Source organism: Polyodon spathula, chromosome 5, assembly GCF_017654505.1.
Source record: "Polyodon spathula isolate WHYD16114869_AA chromosome 5, ASM1765450v1, whole genome shotgun sequence".
Classification (NCBI taxonomy): Eukaryota; Metazoa; Chordata; class Actinopteri; order Acipenseriformes; family Polyodontidae; genus Polyodon; species Polyodon spathula.
In genome coordinates, this window is record NC_054538.1 from 22,335,783 (window position 1) to 22,351,165 (window position 15,383).

Below are 15,383 nucleotides of genomic sequence, written 5' to 3' on the forward strand. Positions count from 1 at the left end.
GAGGTAAATAACCACACAATACTAGTTACATTTCGTACTTGAAAGGAAAGCCAGAGTGCAAAATAAGAACAGAATTAATCAATTTGCTGTGTGGTGAAGTAAAATCACCCAATAATTTATCTGATATTACAATTCTGACGTCTTTAAAATCAGCCAACTAGGAATATTAGATGTATGTACAGTAATGCAAGCTGTACAGCCAGATTTTCCAGAAAACTTTTTTCTTTCTCTGATCATATTGCCCCACATCACGTCACTTATTTTAAAAACTTTCCTCAAGGTTTGTTTACCCAAACATCGGGTCATACTTCCAATCAAGATGACATTGCATACCCAGAGCCAGACTCGCACACTGCTTAGGTAGCTCTATCAATGTGGAGTGACAGCTTCATTCTGAAGGTGCAATATAAAAATGATACCCACAACGATGGCTTTCTGCTGCAGATAATTCAAGGAATGCAGGATCTCACCTGCAACTCTGGTTTTCTGCCTTAGGTCTATTCTTCAGCTAATCAACAATGCTGACAAAATGTTACACAGACGAGACGACTCCTCATAGGGCAGACATAGTAAGCATCCTTAACCTTCTGTCAGACCTGTTATTTCCAACTGGACCAGACTGTTACAAGGCTGCAAATGATATTGCACTATTTCAATAATAGCAGCCCTGTTTCCAAGATAATCTCTGCACATCACAATTTTATTCAGGCTTTTAGTATTCCAGTCACAACAGTCAGAACTCATTTTTGCTTCCGTAACAAAAGTACAGAACTGAATCCGTCACTTTAATCAATCTGGTATCCAGTTAAGGTCAGCAAACAGGGCAGATTTTATTTGAGCTTATTCCCAGCATGCTTTACTAAAGTTTGAGTCTCTGACAAGGTCAGAGTGAGAACACTCCAGCAGAATTCACCTGTCTCGCTGCCAAATCCCTGGAATGAAAATACTAACTGGCAGGCAAGGATATGAATAAAATTTACATGGGGATTCCATTAGTAAACAAATTATATATATATAATAGATATTAATATATATTATATAATCGTTGGAGATCAAGAGTCGTTTTTCTACAATATTTGTTTCAACATATATTTCACTTATCAGTACAAAGTTTAATATATAACCTTTTTTTTATAGCAACCTCTCAGTTCTCAGCAAAAAGATGTTATAAACAAAGTTGTTATAAAGTGAAAAGTCATAGTTTCAAGTGTATGTATATGGAAAAACAATGAGTACTATAGCTGTAGAAACACCGTTTACTTATACTATACAGATGTGTAAAACAAAAATATCAATATCTTTAAAAACAGTAAACAAACTTGGTACACAAAAGTAGTTTTTTACGATTCTCCACCTCCAGCTGTAAATTACTCTCAATTTTGCGTGAAGCTTCGTAGCCAATTTCAAGATGCTGGATACAACAGATTTGGAGGTGCCAAACTTTTCTGCTACCTGTACTTGTTTAGCACCGGGTTCACGTAGTCTCTCCAGAAACCAAACTTTTAATCGGCTATACAAAGTCATACATGTTTTGAAGTATTCGGTAGAATAATGTCACTGGGTGTACTGTCTGAGTGACGCTACGCACAACATATACGCACACTCACGGCGATCTATGCATGTATTCGTTTTTTTTGCCGCTACGCAGTGATAAGCGTCGTCCGCAAACGATCTATAGGTTTCGGCAGTTGTATTCCAAAATCGTCCCGTACGATATAAGGTTTTAGGTATTGGATGTAATTACATACCCTCCTGTGAAAATGGACACTTTTACCCACCGGTTTTTTGGCTCCAAAACCAAAATAGTCCCAACCAATTATCTTTAGATATTATATAATATATATATATAATATATATATAATATATATATATATCTGTGTGTGTTATATGTCACGGATATCCTTGATATGTGGGGGGAACCTGCAAAAGTCAAACAACAGAATGTTGGACTTTAGAACTACGTAAATTTTACCCTAAAGAAAAGGAAGATAAGTGTGTGGATAGTTGTAAAAGTTACGTACTGTTTTTACTTTGGGGGGGGGGGGGGGGTGGGGGATGGGGGGGGGTGAAAAAACAAATCAATTAAAAATAAAAGCCTGAAAAGTCTTCATTAGATAAGTATTCACCCCCTTTGCTATGACACTCCTAAATAAGCTCAGGTGCAACCAATTGCCTTCAGAATTCATACAGTCAGTTAAATGGAGTCCAATCTGTGTGCAGCAATAACATAGAAGGTTTACAAATGAGAGGAGGCCGTTCAGCCCATTTGGTTGTTAGTAGCTTATTCATCCCAGAATCTCATCAAGAAGTTTATTGATCCCAGGGTGTCAGCTTCAACAACATTACTGGAGAGTTGGTTCCAGACCCTCACAATTCTCTGTGTTAAAAAGTGCATCCTATTTTTTCTGTCTAACCTTCATTTGTGATGCCTGGTCCTTGTTTCTTTTTTCAGGTCAAAAAAGTCCCTTGGATCAACATTGTCAATACCTTTTAGAATTCTTAATGCTTGAATCAGGTCGCCGCATAGTCCTCTCTGTTCAAGACTGAATAGATTAAATTATTTTAGTCTGTCAGTATATGACGTACCTTTTAAACCCAGAATAATTCTGGTCGCTCTTCTTTGCACTCTTTCTAGAGCAGCAATATTCTTTTTGTAGCGAGGTGCCCAGTTGATTTAAATTCAACTTCATATGGATATATTACTGAACCAGGCAAAACTAATGTTATTTTTAGTTTAAACACAAACAGCAAGAAGATTAGACCTTTTGATATTCACTCAAAATCCAAAACACAATCCACCCCGACCCCCCCACCAGTTCTGTTCATTTATCAGTTCTAGTGACTTACTCATTTGTGCTTTGAAGCAGAAAGATAGAAAGTGTGTGTGTGTGTGTGTGTGTGTGTGTGTGTGTGTGTATATATATATATATATATTTTTTTTTTTTTTTTAAAACACTTACGGTTTTTAGTTTATCAAAAGGAGCCGGCTTGTTTACTTTCTCGGGTTCCTTTTCTTTCTTCTTTTCCTCCTTTTCTTTCTATTAAAATTTAAACAGACATAGTATGAAACAAGGGTGTGTGGTATCAGTAGTACAAATGTACATTGTTTAAAAATCCATGCCATTCTGCACCACCAAAATGAATCCAATTTCAACATGCAAGACCATAGCCCCAGTAGTATGTCTCTTGTATTTACTGTACCTATATTTTTCAATGCTATTATCTAAATTATCCTTTAGGCCAGATTCAATAGAAATCTTGCCACTACATCAATTTCATAAATAAAAACACAAACCTAAGATATAACAGGGCCAAATGCATAAAAATCATTAGTACTATATGCACATTCACAGCAATTATGTGAATTTACTGTATCAAAATGGGCACAGTAAATATAGCCAATCAAGTAGCTCAGTTGCATAAGCACAGAATCCCACCCCAATTTAACCAGGTGAAAATGGGTAATTGTGATACCAGAATTTAAGTTCAGCACCACCCACATTTTGGTCCAATCCAGATTTCACTATGACTGTGAGCTGAATTACTCACATTCAAGACAACAATCCATGGGTTTCAAGCTTAGCATGTGACCGATTAATACCTCCCACTTCATAGCAGGAACACAAAGTGGGCAAAAAATATTGAATCATTTTAGAAAAAGTGATTGCATTAATTGAGTAATTATAAAACAGTCACACTGTTACTAAAACGATTAGTAGTATATTTCAGAAGACATTACCCAGCATTATAATCAGCCTGACTGCCAGTTTTACAAAAACTGCATGTCAGAATTGGCTTTACATAATGTAGACTATTTAAAGGGCCAGTGGGGAATTAGGTATTAAGTAATAAACACTGACATCTGAACTATTTTCTACCAGTACATTAACACAAACATGCCATTCACAATATTCATAGCCAGTCTTACTATCCCTTACCACCCCATACAGAATAACTATGAACGCTTGAATTTTACTAATTTCTTTCTTTTAATAAAAAAGATGGGGTTCTCAATGGCAAGAGGTCTAACATTAAACTGCGTGCAGGGCAGACCTTAAGTCTTGTGTGAATAATTTGCAGAGAATTCATTTTCAGGTAGGAGGCAACACTAACTGAGCAAGTTGATTTTTGCTTGATGTGACTTAAGTGATCTCACATCACTGATATTTACATTGACCCTACTAACAGTCACTGTCTCATTGTTACTTAATTCAAAACGGCGGTGGGGATGCCACCCTTGGATAGAAATCTTGTTTGTTTAGGTTTTTTGTAAGAAAACACATAGCAAGCACTTTTTTATTTATTTTTTGTCTTTGATTTATAACTTATAAATACAGAGCACAGCACAAATCCCACACTGGTGCACTGCTATATGAAACATGTTCAGGTTTTCTTATACGAATGACCTGAACCTTTGACCCTCTATCACAGCAGCAAGCATGATCCACACTGAGCAGATAAAAACACATCTCGCTGTCAACTACTACAAGTTCAACATTCTGCCTTTGAAAAACTACTTCTGTATAACAGAAAACACTAGGTTATTAACATAACCCTGGTTCCCTGAAATAGAAATGTAACCATTACCGAATGGGTATTATCCTCCAAAACAACAAGCCTCTGTGACACAGTCATGCACGCCCTAGATGGTATAAAGGACTGTACGCACAGAACTCAACATTTCATCTCACCCGAATGCAAGGGCTCAAATGGAGGCTTCATGATTGCTTCAAATCACCACATTAAGCCTCCAGCGAGGAACAACATCCTTCATAGGCGTCCAAAGAAGCCAAGCTCCTTTCAAAAATTGCCAGGAGCCAGACCCAGAGCTGCAGGCTTGATGGGCAGAGATGCCATAAGGTCCCCCCGTCTGACTGAGCAGGTCTTGGCGCTTGGGCAGTCTCCACGGCTGGCCGCTCAGAAGCTGCATCAGGGCTGATAAGGGGCCAGTAACGGGCTACTAAGAGCATCTTGGTCCTGTCTGATTTTCTCCAGACGCAGCAAGGGCATGGCGAGCAGTAGGAAGATATATACCAGTTGCCTCGGCCACTGGTGTGTTAAGACTTCTAAAATAGCCAAAAGGCATGGGGAGCTAGAGAGAGGCCAAACAGCTGCAAGACCCGGAACTCGTACGCTGTTCCCTGAAAAGTGAACCGCATGTACTTCCTGTGCATTGGTTTTATAGGGTGTGTGTGTACCATACGAATAGCATGTTTTTGCTGCAGAGCTGCTACCTCCTGAGACACCACTAAGGTGTCTTGCAGGTCTGTGACTGATGTTGGAGTCAAGCCCCGAAAGGGGGGGAGGCCGTGCTTGAACTGGAGAGAGTAGCTAGTTTAAATGGTAGTAAGCACCCAGATGTCGATGGTGCACCGATGCCAATACTCCAGATGGCTCCCAGAGAAAGGGCCCTGGGCCTGTGGCAGCAAACCCCTAGGGCCGCTCCTTACCTTATGGCTTGGTCTGAGGCTTTTGCCTCTGAGCGGCGTGGACAGCTGCGGGATAGTTCCGAATACCACCTCTGGCAGCAGGCTGTGCCGGTCCCTATGTTGGAGTCAGAACTGCCAGTTTGCCACTAAATTGCGCATTGGGGGTGGTCTCTTTTTTGGAAGCAAGTAGCCAGGTGACCCCAGAATGACTGGATCTCAAAAGAGAAAATCCAGGTGCACTGGGGGGGGGGACAGGGGACACGACACTGGAGATCGTCATCAAAGACTGACTGCCTTGCCTCACCTTCTGTAGGCCAGGGCACCTCCAAGACTGCAGTGGACCTCTTGATCAATGGCAGAAGCTCTGCTGACAGGGTGAGCGTAACCACAGGGGACGTGGTATCTGACTCCGTGTCCTCAAGTGGGAAGACCAGCTCCTGTTCACCCAGGCAGTGAAGGAGAGCGTGTCATCCTGCTGCCAATCTGTACGCGTAGCCCCCTGGGACCCCAAAAGAGACAGGAGGTGCCAAACATTCATGCAACAACTTTGCGAGGACAGTTCCTTGGTGGGAAATGCTGCCTTGAGCCTCTCCACTTGCTCCATCTGCCGATCGCTTGGACCAGTGACTCTTCATCTTCCTCATGGGACAAGGAGATGAAGACGAGGAAGACCATGAAGAAAGCTTCCTTTGTAGGCTTTCCCATGCGTTTCATCAGCTCTTCCTTGGCATAGAGTCAAGGGGTGAGGACGCAGCCTCCTCTCTAACATAGAGTGATGGGGAAGAACACTGTGCAGGGGTGAGGTACGCAGAGCACTCTGTAGAGCTTTCGGGAGAGATGTTTCTCCAGCGTACAGGAGAAATGCGTACAAAGCTCGCAGAAACTGCGGTTCACCAGTGCCTCCTTTGCATGCTCTGGCCCCAAGCAGGAAGAGGATCTGCTGTGCTTGTCCTCCACAGGCAGGCTGACCTTGCATGGTGTCACGGTGATAAAACCCAGGCACTATGCAAATAGCAAGCAAAGCCAGTCAGTACCCACTAGACTGAAGGAAGCCTGTTTGTTAGTAAACTAAATCCTCGTACTGGTGATGTGAAAGCTTTCACCAAAACGGTGTCAAGATGTTGTAGGAGGGATTCCCGAAGCAGGCAATTGTCCTGCCCAGCAGCTGCTCTTACTGCACGTCGCAACATGCAATACAGACAAGCCTGTGTGTAGTCTCTGTGAAAACAGAAAAATATGAGAAAAGAAATATCTCTCATATGATAATACAGTAATACAATTATTTTAATTATACAAACCGTCTCTAAATATTGTCCAGAGTAAAAACGAGAATAAAATAACGACAGGCTGAGCTATTGCAGCCTGTGGGGATGAGCACAAAAGTCATCCGACTTATGTTACTTGATCTCTGGGAAGAGGGCGACTCATGCCGCCGGCTTGACACTCGGAACAAGGTCGCAGTGGGATATAACAAGCAACAGGCTGTAGTGCACAAATACGTGTAATTAGTAAAACTAATACAGCGATTATTTGTAAGACGACATATAATTTGTATAAAACACAATAACTTAACATTTATAACAGAAAAACTAACTTCTCAATAGGCTAGCCTGTCAGGTCAGTTCTTGAAAGAAAAAATGGCACAGAGGCTCAGCTGAGCAGCTTTGTTATATCTTATTCAGGTTTTGGGTCAAAGAGGTGAATGCTCATTCGGTAATTGTTACATTTCATATTTCAATGGGAAAAGTTTTTCACACATGTATAAGTACAGTACATTCAAAGAGGATACCTCCAACTTGTTTTTCTCAGCTGCTGTTTGCAAGGAAGGACAGGATGCCGAGGGCAGAACAGAATCAGAAGATGTCTGTGCAGAGCAAAAAAAAAAAAAGAAAGAAAAAGGAGAGCTGAAGCAGATAAAATCCAAATTAAGACAAGCAGCAACAAAGCCAAATTTATGTCTTACTATTCTGCCTCTGGGAAACACAATATCAGCGTTCCAGAGAAACAGAACAATTTTATGGAAAAAACACATTCTCCCTGGTGATGCATTAGCAGGATAAAGGCATTATTCTTATCTGAGCTTTATCAAAGGCAATTTAAATGAACCATCATTTTCTTTCATAAACACTACTGATGCAAAAAATGACAAACAAAGCACATTTATTTTTTTTTTTCTTGGATGTGAAGGAAAATTATTCAGCAGTGACAGCTTGCTTCAATGAGCTGATGCAAGTCAAAGTTATTAGGCTTTTTTTCCCCCAGCACCTATCTAAATATGCAGTCTTCAGTAACCATTTTGCTGAAAAGTCTTGGGATGATCTGATGGAGATGAGCAGTTTTTCACCAACACAAAACAGCAATTGTCATGTGAAAACCGGTACCACCCAGTAAAAATAATTACTAGTCCACTGCCAGCCATCTTACTGCTTGTCATCAAAAGACTTACAAGCAAAGCAGCAACCTGCCATTTCATCCACTGATAAAAAGAAACTAAAAACTTTGCCACAAATACCCTCTACTGTAGGTTTTCTAAGCAACAAAGCAGTCTCTGTGCTCAATGATGTCTACGCTGTCTGGAAGAAAAAAGTTAAAATAAATGGATCCATTATGGTTCAGGTTATTTGCAGTGTGAAAGAAACCTATTATTTAGTGGATGGATTTTTTTCATAATCCTTATTTTATTAAGTTAGCATGAGTAGAACACTTTCATTGGATTCACTAGGAGCCTACCAAGTGATATTCTTAACTACTTTACAATTTTGCCCATAAATAACAAAAATAGAGGCCCAAAGGAAATGAGCAATACTGTAAAATTAACCATTAGTGAGACAATAATAATGCTGGTCGATGTGCAGTGACGGAAGATGTCTAAATTAGGCTTGCTTTTGATGTACAGTTGTACAAATCTTCAAAATGTTTTTCTACCATATACAACCTATGCAATACTCTTGCTGACTTCATGTCAGATGTTTATTTTCTGTGAATGTCTTAATTTTACTTCCTTTTTCTACCACTAAATAAATTATATAAAACAAAACTGAAACACCATGTACAGTTAGTCAAAGCACATCTTTAATCTATAGCTTAATACTGCCCAAGACTACAAATTGGGAATGAACTGCAGAGATCTTCTGCACACTGGGAGACTGGCAAGTGCCATGGACACGGGCAATCAAATCTCTAACAATGCAGCTACACTGAACCAGGAGACAGCTCTGTATCTACACATAACTATTTAGATGTACAAATCTTAAAAAGGATTAAAATAAATAACATCACCTAAACTGATTAATGCATTTAAAAAACAGCATAATCTTGTATCTTTGTTGCCAATTTGTAGATTTATTGATTAATGTTGTGGATCCTCAGGTAAAAAGCCATTATCTTAATGTAATCAAACATTGCCATGGAAAGCCTTTACATATGTTATATCTTTATTTGCTCTAATATATGACATCTAAAATACTTTGAAGGCTTATCAATAAAAAAAAGTGTTTAACTTATTAAAGTTCTTCAAAAATAGTTTCAAGCAAAAAAAAAAAAAAAAAAGCAACCAAAGTAAAACCTTTCTAAATAAAAATCATTTCATTTCTATTCCTCTGAATAATCCATGTTATACTATGTGTTGTTAAAGATCTTCCCATACAGAATGTTATTTACATTTTAAATAGTGAGCAGATAGGTTTGTTGAATGAGTAGTCTTGTTTCTTGGCATAACAAAATACTGAGCAAGTCATGTGATTTCATAAAAACAACATCAGGTGCTCAGTGTTTGGTATTTGAGTTTAAAATTGCCAAAATTAGTTGATTAAGACAAAAAATGATTAACACAAGAACAACGAAAGATACAACCATGCCCTGCTTGAGTAATGAAGATCTCCTGATTGCTAAAAACATGACTGAAGTCTATTGAAGCAGAACATCTCATTCTACGGGCAACTTCTCTCACAATCAGCAGACTAGTCCAGAGAAACCAGGAAACCGGCTCCGTGTGGGACAGGCCACGTCCTGGAAGGCAGAGGGTCACCACACCGGCCCAGGACAGTCATATCCGACTATTCCGTCTGCATAACGGTTTTCAGAATGCAGTGGCTAAAAATTCCAGGAAGAAATCCGCACGTCAGCAGAATGACTAACTCGCCATCTGCATGAAAATGATTTGCATGCTCTGAGGCCGTTCTGGGGTAATAGCTGAGAGACAAAATCACCATCTTCTGTGGGCCAAAGAACATCTGAGGTGGCGGCAGAGAGTGGTGGAGTGTTTACTTCACAGATGAAGGTCGTTTATCCCTTGACAGACCTGATGGCAAACAATGTGTGTGTGTAGACGTCCTAGTGAGTGTTATGCCAACTGGTTAGTTGATTAATAGGGTATAGCTGGAGCCCGTTCCCGTCCCCTGAACCTTGCATAAAGGCTTACATTTAATGTTATGCCTTACATTGTCATAACACCTTTTATAAACATGTATAGATCTTGCTCTAATTGATGGTTAGTCTTAAACTGAAGTGTTAAAGAAAAATATATTTTATTTGTATCTATGCATTTTAAAATCAGGATTATAAGACATTTCACACTAAGATTTAAAAGTTTTAGCTGCAAGTCTATAGAATGTCCAGCACTCTACTATACAGCTATAAAATTATGCATGGTGACGATATGTGATCTTGAGGTTACTTTGCACCTCATCTTACTCAATAACTGCAGTAATTTTAGCATCAGCACTCAATGTACCATTCCCATCCAATCAGGCTTGATAGACTTGCATTCATATATGGATCTGAGCCTATGGCTGTCATTTGCTTTATCACATCTTTGACCTCTGGTTGATTACATAGTTCAACAATTATTGCAAGCTGTTTTTTCCAATGTTCTTTTCATTATCACTACTACAAAAAATGACTCAACCCAGGGGAGCACTATTTAAACAATGTTCTCAAATACCAAGTCTGGCACCACAAAACAGTCTCACAGAATTTTTTTTTTTTCTTTAATATTTAAAAAAACAGTGCTTTTAAAGAGTTAAGACCATCACTCTAAGCCCATCTATTTTTAAAAAGTTATTTTCTTACTTTACCAGGAATGTCAAATATAAAAGCAACAGTTTATCTGGTATCAAACTTAAACCAGTAACTTAGAACCTGTTGCTCACAGTTACTTACTGGATTTTGTAAAGCTCATTTGTGATGGAACTATAGGCCTAAAGTATATGAAAAACACAAGCAATATAAGGCATAACATATTACAAATGAAGTAACACCTTAACTGCCAGGTACCACTAAACAAGACTAAGCCTTTTGGTGAAATTCCTTTTCACCTCAATGGAAGCACTGTATTCAACATCTCTTGCAAAACAACACATTCAAGAAAGATAGATTTCCTTATTGTTTTTAAATAATTCATTTGCATATTGTAACAGGGCAGGGAGGGGGTTAATATCCTCCCTGCCAAAAAAAAGTGCAAATGCACATGTATGTGTTTAATAGTGAATTGTTTTATTGTTAATTATCCCCTGCACCTGGCTGCCACTGTAAATTAGAGCCAGGTGCAGGGTATTTAAAAGGAAGCAGCCAGTTTGTTCAGGGCTGCTGCTGTTTGGAGGGCCTGGTTGATGGTGCTTTCAACCGTAAGGAGAAAAAAAAAAAAAGGTACTGTGTAAAAGCCTTTTTTTGTGTCATGTTTTTTTGTTAACAGGCAAACAGCTTAGCTGTCCTGTTTATAGTTTAGGTTTCTGTTGTTCAGTTAGTGTTCTAGTAAGAGCTAGTGTTTGTTTTGTGTTTGTTTATTTTATTTTGTGTTTAATAAAAAGTGCGTGTTAGCTCTTTAAAAACGTCCATTTGTGTCCTTGGTCCTGCTTGTAAAGGGGCAACGAACCGTGATGATGTGCAAGCTTTATTACAATATAAAAGTCATAATTTGAAGGCTTCAAAGAATGCTGCTTTCCGTTAATTATAAGGAAGGGAGTGATACCTTACCTCTCTTCCAGGACAAGCACTTCTAAAATAAAAAACACCATACATACAAAACTGTACCCCCTTTGGTGATAACTAGGAGACTTAAAATCAGTTGCAGCAGAAAAAGCATTTAAATTGCAAAACCCTCAGCATTGGCAACTTAACCTCTATCAAATGAATCTATCAATAAAGCAAGTAGACAAGCACACAATAAACAGCTCAATTCAACTCATACAACAGAATTTTTATCAGGTGGCATTTACACCAAGTTACTGTCCAGGAGATGTAGCACATTCAGTCCAATTAAATAATGCACCTACTTATGTTGCACCTCATTGTAATGTTATATTCTGAAATGTGATACCGGACTTTACAATGTGATATTTTGTAATGTGATACTTTGTACTGTGATATTTTATAACACTTGTAAGTCACCCTGATAAAGGTATCTGCTAAGAAATCAATATTATTATTATTATTATTATAATAATATCATCAAGACGCTATAAAAGCTGGATTACCAGGGGGGGAAACTGTCTGGTGCAAAAATAAATAGGCTCGGTTTGCCACCTCAATTGATAACAGAATTTATCCTCAACAGTCTGTAACCCATTTGATCCAACACATACAGTATTTACTACTCCAGTGCTAAATAAGATATACATTACACAGTCTGAATATGTTTAAACTTAGAGTTCAGAATTGTACTGTAATTATTTTTTACAGTAACTATACTATTTCCGACATGTGGGAAGAGCGGTGGCATATCTTAATAACTAATGCTTAGGGTTAACAGTAATCGGCCACCACAAAATGAACATTGTATTCTACAATCCCCCAGAAAGACTTGTCTCACCACCTACAAGAAGCCCACCGGCTCGCGATGTTCAGCGTCTTCAAAACCACATTAAACAAATTAAAAGCAGGCTCTTGCATCCAGGTGCTTTTTTGTTGCTTCCCATTGCACAGCAGAGCACCTTCTCATTTTTTTCCTAGCTACTCTTCAACAAATATATTAACTGAACCTGCTGTAATGGTGGGATGACAGATTTACAGACATATACATTTTGGGGCTTGATGAAGGTGGAAAGGTATTTCAGTGGTTTGTAAAAATGAAGTGAAATTTAATCTGTGAAAAAAACAAGTACAGTAGTGGCTGTAAATTTGAAATTTTATATATATGCATCAATAACAGATTCTGAAATAGCAAGGGAGGTTAAAACAAAATGTGGATACAAAATGGTTAATTTTCAACGGATGACTCCAATAATCAATGGTATAGCTGTGTAAGATAGGTGAAGACTCTCACTATCTCCACAGGTCTCTATCATTGATATGGCCAAAGTTTAAAAATAAATAAATTAAGATATCACAGTGGAGCATACTGGACAACACAAATTTATGTGTGATAAAATGCTCCCTACATAAGTTGTTTGATAATGAATTATTTAATACCGTCACCATTCTCTCTGTACCTAAACATATTATAGACACTAAACCTAAGATGCTACAAAAGTTAAGCCCCCACCAACATCCAAAACAAGTACACAGGAAAATGGAATAATAAAATCACTTACGGTGGTCCCATTTAAGCCAGTCTTATCATAATACTTCTTCTTTTCATATTTATCCCTGATGAAAAATTCCACTGCTCTGAGGAGAATGCAATTAAGGAAAATAGAATGCAGACGATTTGAACCATCAGTACCACAACTAATGAGCATCTCTCACCCCATCTTCACAGCAGGTTATTCTGCTAGCTATTTATTATATTAAACCACTAACATGGCAAATACATTTTACAAGCAGGTCACCTGAAGCACTTGCTGCTGACAAAGGTAATGTGTGGATTTTTTTCTGTCTATATAAAACAGTCAAGAAAACACATTAGATACCCCCATTTAAAAGAACCACTTGATTATTATGAATAGGAATAAAACACCAGTTTGTGTTTGATTTTTTTTTTTTTGAAAAATGAATATGTAAAGTACATAGATATAAAATGGCAAAATGGAACCTATCGCAGAAATAATCTGGAGACGACAGATTAAGGCTTTGTTCCCCTAGCTACCTGCACAACACAAGCTGATTAAATCCAGATTCTCAGACATTACTGGATTTTCACCCTTCATGAAACTTTGATCACAATACATTTGTACAGCTAATAAAACATTTATGATTGCAGGTGGGAAGAAATGGTGGCTGAACTGAAAAAAAAGAAGATACATTGAGAAAGAACTCCTCCAGCAATAATATTTAATAAAGACAAAGACAGCTCGGGGGTGGTGGTGGAGTCATGGTTATATAATGCAGCACAACAACTTTGTTCCAAAGCTACAAATGAAGTAAATAATTACAGTTTGAACAAAAACGCATTCTGTAAAAACAGATGGTGCAATCTGTGTTAGAATATATAAGTCGAGCAAAACAAACGAATGCCAGAGCCACCAAAATCTCTTAAAGGCTCATTTCCTTTGGGGTTTGGAATACTGAGAAATTTCATAAACAGCACAATGACTATTAAAATTTTTTTTTTAAAAAAAAGCCACAAATAAATTGGTATGTCACACACACACACAACATACCTGCTCCCAGCTAAAGGAAAATCATGTAAAAAAAGCACCATGACCTAGATCCACTGTATGTATCTTAAAGTGACATACATACAAGAATCAATATATCACCAGCTTCCAGTTGAACTAAAGGGATCAGATACTGGATCCAGGCTCTGTTTCTGCTAACATTTTGATCCGGTTTTAATTACTCTGACAATTCAAAATACATATTTTTATTATTACAGATAAAAAATATGTTGTACCCTAGCATCCGTTCATTAATTTTATAGATAGATAGATATGAGAGAGAGAGAGAGAGCGATTAGGGCTGTCAATTAATCTCAGTTAACTGCTGGGAGATACATTTTTAGCGCATGTTAAATCTGACTCCTGTCTTGTCCCTCTCAACATACCGTAATTAATTTCCTGCAGCACCAATTTAGTGCATGCCAGGACTGAATGAGTGTTTTCATTTTTTAAATATAAAATTAGTCATGGAACTGCATTGTGTAGCAAAGCACTCAAACTGAAGGACTTGTGAATGAGACTTTTTTTTTTTTTTTTTTTTTTTTACTTTGACGGTTCATTGGATAGAAAGAGAGTTACTTGTTTCTATTGTCAAAGTGAGTTCCAGTATCACATAAGGGTACATAGTCTGCTCCACCACCCGCATGCTAAACGTGCTTTCCCTTCTCAAAATAGTCTTGCAGTTTTTCTGCTATAGACAACAATTAAGCAATAACACACAAGAGGGCATGGGTTGTGCTGGATATGGTCACTTACTGGTGCGTCGTTACTTTTTTTCATTCCTTGCCATTTCTTCACAGTAAACAGTGGCCACAGTTACATTTTATTAAAGTAACATGAGGTTCATTTGTGCCTTTTTGTAGCTGAACAGCAAATGAAATGGTGTCGTAAAATAGCGAGAAAAAAAATCAGTTTTGGTTTATAATAATTAACAGAAGACCACAGCTGCAATTGCACAGCATTAAAGCATCACCCTCATTTTGGTAATTCAATCAGGTTTTCATAACAGAGATGAAACAAAAGCTATTTGGGAATCTGTGCACTCAGTTACTTAAATCTTGGACACCTATTAATTTAAAATAGATTCAACAAGATAAAAATAATAAAACATAAAATTAACACGGATGTCCAACAGCATAGTTTGATATAAAAGCAAGGGTATTGAGAAGAGCTGGTCTGCATGCCAATTTCCTGCTAAAAATAAACAAACAGTTTTAAACAACAACTTGGAGGTGGGTAACATCTTCCTTGAAAAACCTGACTATAAAAAGTGGACACACAGTTGAATGGAATGAGGGAGCTACCTCAAAAAGGAGTTTACAAGAAACAAACATTTAGAAAAAAAAAAAACCGTACAGACCTATGAAAACACAAAACACTCTATAAAAATCATATTTTTCTCCACATTTCACTACAGTGC

At 38.0% G+C, this 15,383-nt stretch overlaps 1 protein-coding gene across 2 annotated transcripts in view; it reads right to left on the bottom strand.

Annotated features, from left to right (window-relative positions):
* LOC121315735 (stromal membrane-associated protein 1-like) overlaps positions 1-15,383 on the bottom strand; it is an 89,605-nt gene that overhangs the window by 34,713 nt on the left and 39,509 nt on the right. Inside the window, exons 4-6 of one of the 2 annotated variants that reach the window (XM_041250098.1) lie at positions 12,959-13,034; positions 7,219-7,293; positions 2,961-3,038 (exon numbers count right to left, since the gene is read on the bottom strand). In XM_041250098.1, the coding sequence (XP_041106032.1) occupies positions 2,961-3,038; positions 7,219-7,293; positions 12,959-13,034 (229 nt within the window). The remainder of the gene's footprint in view (positions 1-2,960; positions 3,039-7,218; positions 7,294-12,958; positions 13,035-15,383) is intronic. The other variant, XM_041250099.1, reaches the window with a different exon arrangement.